The sequence below is a fragment of the Chiloscyllium plagiosum genome, chromosome 39 (assembly GCF_004010195.1).
Source record: "Chiloscyllium plagiosum isolate BGI_BamShark_2017 chromosome 39, ASM401019v2, whole genome shotgun sequence".
Taxonomy (NCBI): domain Eukaryota; kingdom Metazoa; phylum Chordata; class Chondrichthyes; order Orectolobiformes; family Hemiscylliidae; genus Chiloscyllium; species Chiloscyllium plagiosum.
The window spans coordinates 22,242,970-22,245,269 of NC_057748.1; the positions used below are offsets into that span (position 1 = coordinate 22,242,970).

Below are 2,300 nucleotides of genomic sequence, written 5' to 3' on the forward strand. Positions count from 1 at the left end.
ATTGGTCAGTGTATTGAATACAGGAGTTGGGAGGTCATGTTGTGGCTGTACAGGACATTGGTTAGGCCACTGTTGGAATATTGCGTGCAATTCTGGTCTCCTTCCTATCGGAAAGATGCTGTGAAACTTGAAAGGGTTCAGAAAAGATTTACAAGGATGTTGCCAGGGTTGGAGGATTTGATCTATAGAGAGAGGCTGTACAGGCTGGGGCTGTTTTCCCTGGAGCGTCGGAGGCTGAGGGGTGACCTTATAGAGGTTTACAAAATTATGAGGGGCATGGATAGAATAAATAGACAGACAGTCTTTTCCCTGGGGTTGGGGAGTCCAGAACTAGAGGGCATAGGTTTAGGGTGAGAGGGGAAAGATATAAAAGAGACCTAAGGGGCAACATTTTCACACAGAGGGTGGTACGTGTAAGGAATGAGCTGCCAGAGGATGTGATGGAGGCTGGTACAATTGCAACATTTAAGAGGCATTTGGATGGGTATATGAATAGGAAGGGTTTGGAGGGTTATGGGCCGGGTGCTGGCAGGTGGGACTAGATTGGGTTGGGACATCTGGTCGGCATGGACGAGTTGGACCGAAGGGTCTGTTTCAATGCTGTACATCTCTATGACTCGAATGAAATGGAAACAGCTCAACACTACCCAGGACAAGACAGCTTGTTTATGGCCACCCAGTCTAACCCTCTCCTTTTGTTTCTGGAGAACTGGTCTCCAGCTGCCTCCACCCTCAAGCATCGAGCAACAGTGTGAAAGGCATGTAGCTCCTGACGCTGAACAGAAACAGAGCAGCCTCTCACCCACCACTATGCGTGGTTCCAGTGACCTCTTTTTTACAGTGTTATGACACAATCACTAATAACCCTATTTGCTACCCTCACTGCCTCTATGCCCTCTTAACTCCCTCATCTTCTCAACTTCCTTTGCTGCTCCAAATCTCCCCTCTTACTGTGTCTAAGCTCCTCACCCACTGCTGGCTGAGCTGGTGAGTAGGTGCATGTGGCCATTTAATCTCCCTAAGATGATACATCAAGAGGTGTGCCTAGTTCTCCGAGGTCATGTGTTAGGCCTGGGAGATCGCTGGACGAGGAGATGGTTTTCAAGCATTGTCAATAAATACAGCTGAACCTTCACCTCCAGTACCTCCTAGATAAAGTGGGGAGCTGGTTGTGCTAGATACCCTGAGCAAGGGCACTGACTGGACCAATATACATCAGAAATAGGTCTGCAGCTCAGCTACAAAAGCAAGTGGTGTCCATCTGCCACAACACGCCCTATCTCCCGCAGCTAAAGCCCCTCCTTCCCCCCTACTCCGTGGAAACTCCTGCTCAGCTGCACTTACCTGTTGGTGAGTGTGGGTGTTGTCTCATCTCCTGTTGAGTTGCTATGGTTACCATTCATCATCTGATTCTGGGATGGCATCACTAGGGAGAGAGTGACACTAGTTTTTCCAAGCGTTCCCTGTGTGCTGGTGTAGGGAACAGAGACTGGATAGATTCGACCCCCTGGGGGGGGGGGGGGGGGGGAGAGAAGATAAACCACTCAGAGATTGAGACAAACACACAGCAATATCAATACCCTTGAATCCATCCAGTTTGTGTCACACACATCAATATCACCCACCCATAACTATCTGACCCCAACCCTCGGCCTCTTCTTGAAGAGAGAAAAAGCAACTGGAAGCATAAATCCAATCAACAGAAATAAATTTGGTCATTTCCCTCCTCCCCACCAACCCAGAACTGAGGTTCTTTAGTTTTCTAGCTCCTGCTCTGTGCAGGACATACAGGATTAAACAACAGAAGCATCCCAAAACTCAGGGCCTCTGCCTCTCACTGTGTTACACCCACAGGATCCGGAGCCAAGACAAAGTTATTGGTTTTTTAGGGGTTGCTCTGTCAATGTGGTGTTGCCTACCTGGTGCAGGGCTCATAGACGATTGGCTCATTTCCCCAAGAGGGTAGTTGAAGTTTCGTATCAGGAGGGTCATGTCCTCGTGTTTGTCACAGAACTTTGACCTTTCACCTCTACTGACAAAAGTGTCGCGATGTATCCGTCGAACCCGGTCAACCACAGCCTGGGCCACAGCATCCAGTGAGCTCTGCAGGGCAAACTCTGTCGCCACCATTGCAGCAATCTCCTGCACAGGGCCAAAGCAGCAGCTCATTAGTATAACAGGATGCATAGCACTCCACGCAGTAAGGAAGGGGGAGGTGAGTCGGGGAGAGAGAGAGAGAGAGAGAGAGAGAAAGAGAGAGAGAGAGAGAGAGAAAGAGAAAGAGAAAGAGAGAGAGAGAG

General features: G+C 49.3%; 1 protein-coding gene across 1 annotated transcript in view; it reads right to left on the reverse strand.

Annotated features, from left to right (window-relative positions):
- tab1 (TGF-beta activated kinase 1/MAP3K7 binding protein 1) overlaps positions 1-2,300 on the reverse strand; it is a 45,036-nt gene that overhangs the window by 4,508 nt on the left and 38,228 nt on the right. Inside the window, exons 8-9 of the mRNA XM_043679324.1 lie at positions 1,920-2,142; positions 1,345-1,507 (exon numbers count right to left, since the gene is read on the reverse strand). Of these exons, the coding sequence (XP_043535259.1) occupies positions 1,345-1,507; positions 1,920-2,142 (386 nt within the window). The remainder of the gene's footprint in view (positions 1-1,344; positions 1,508-1,919; positions 2,143-2,300) is intronic.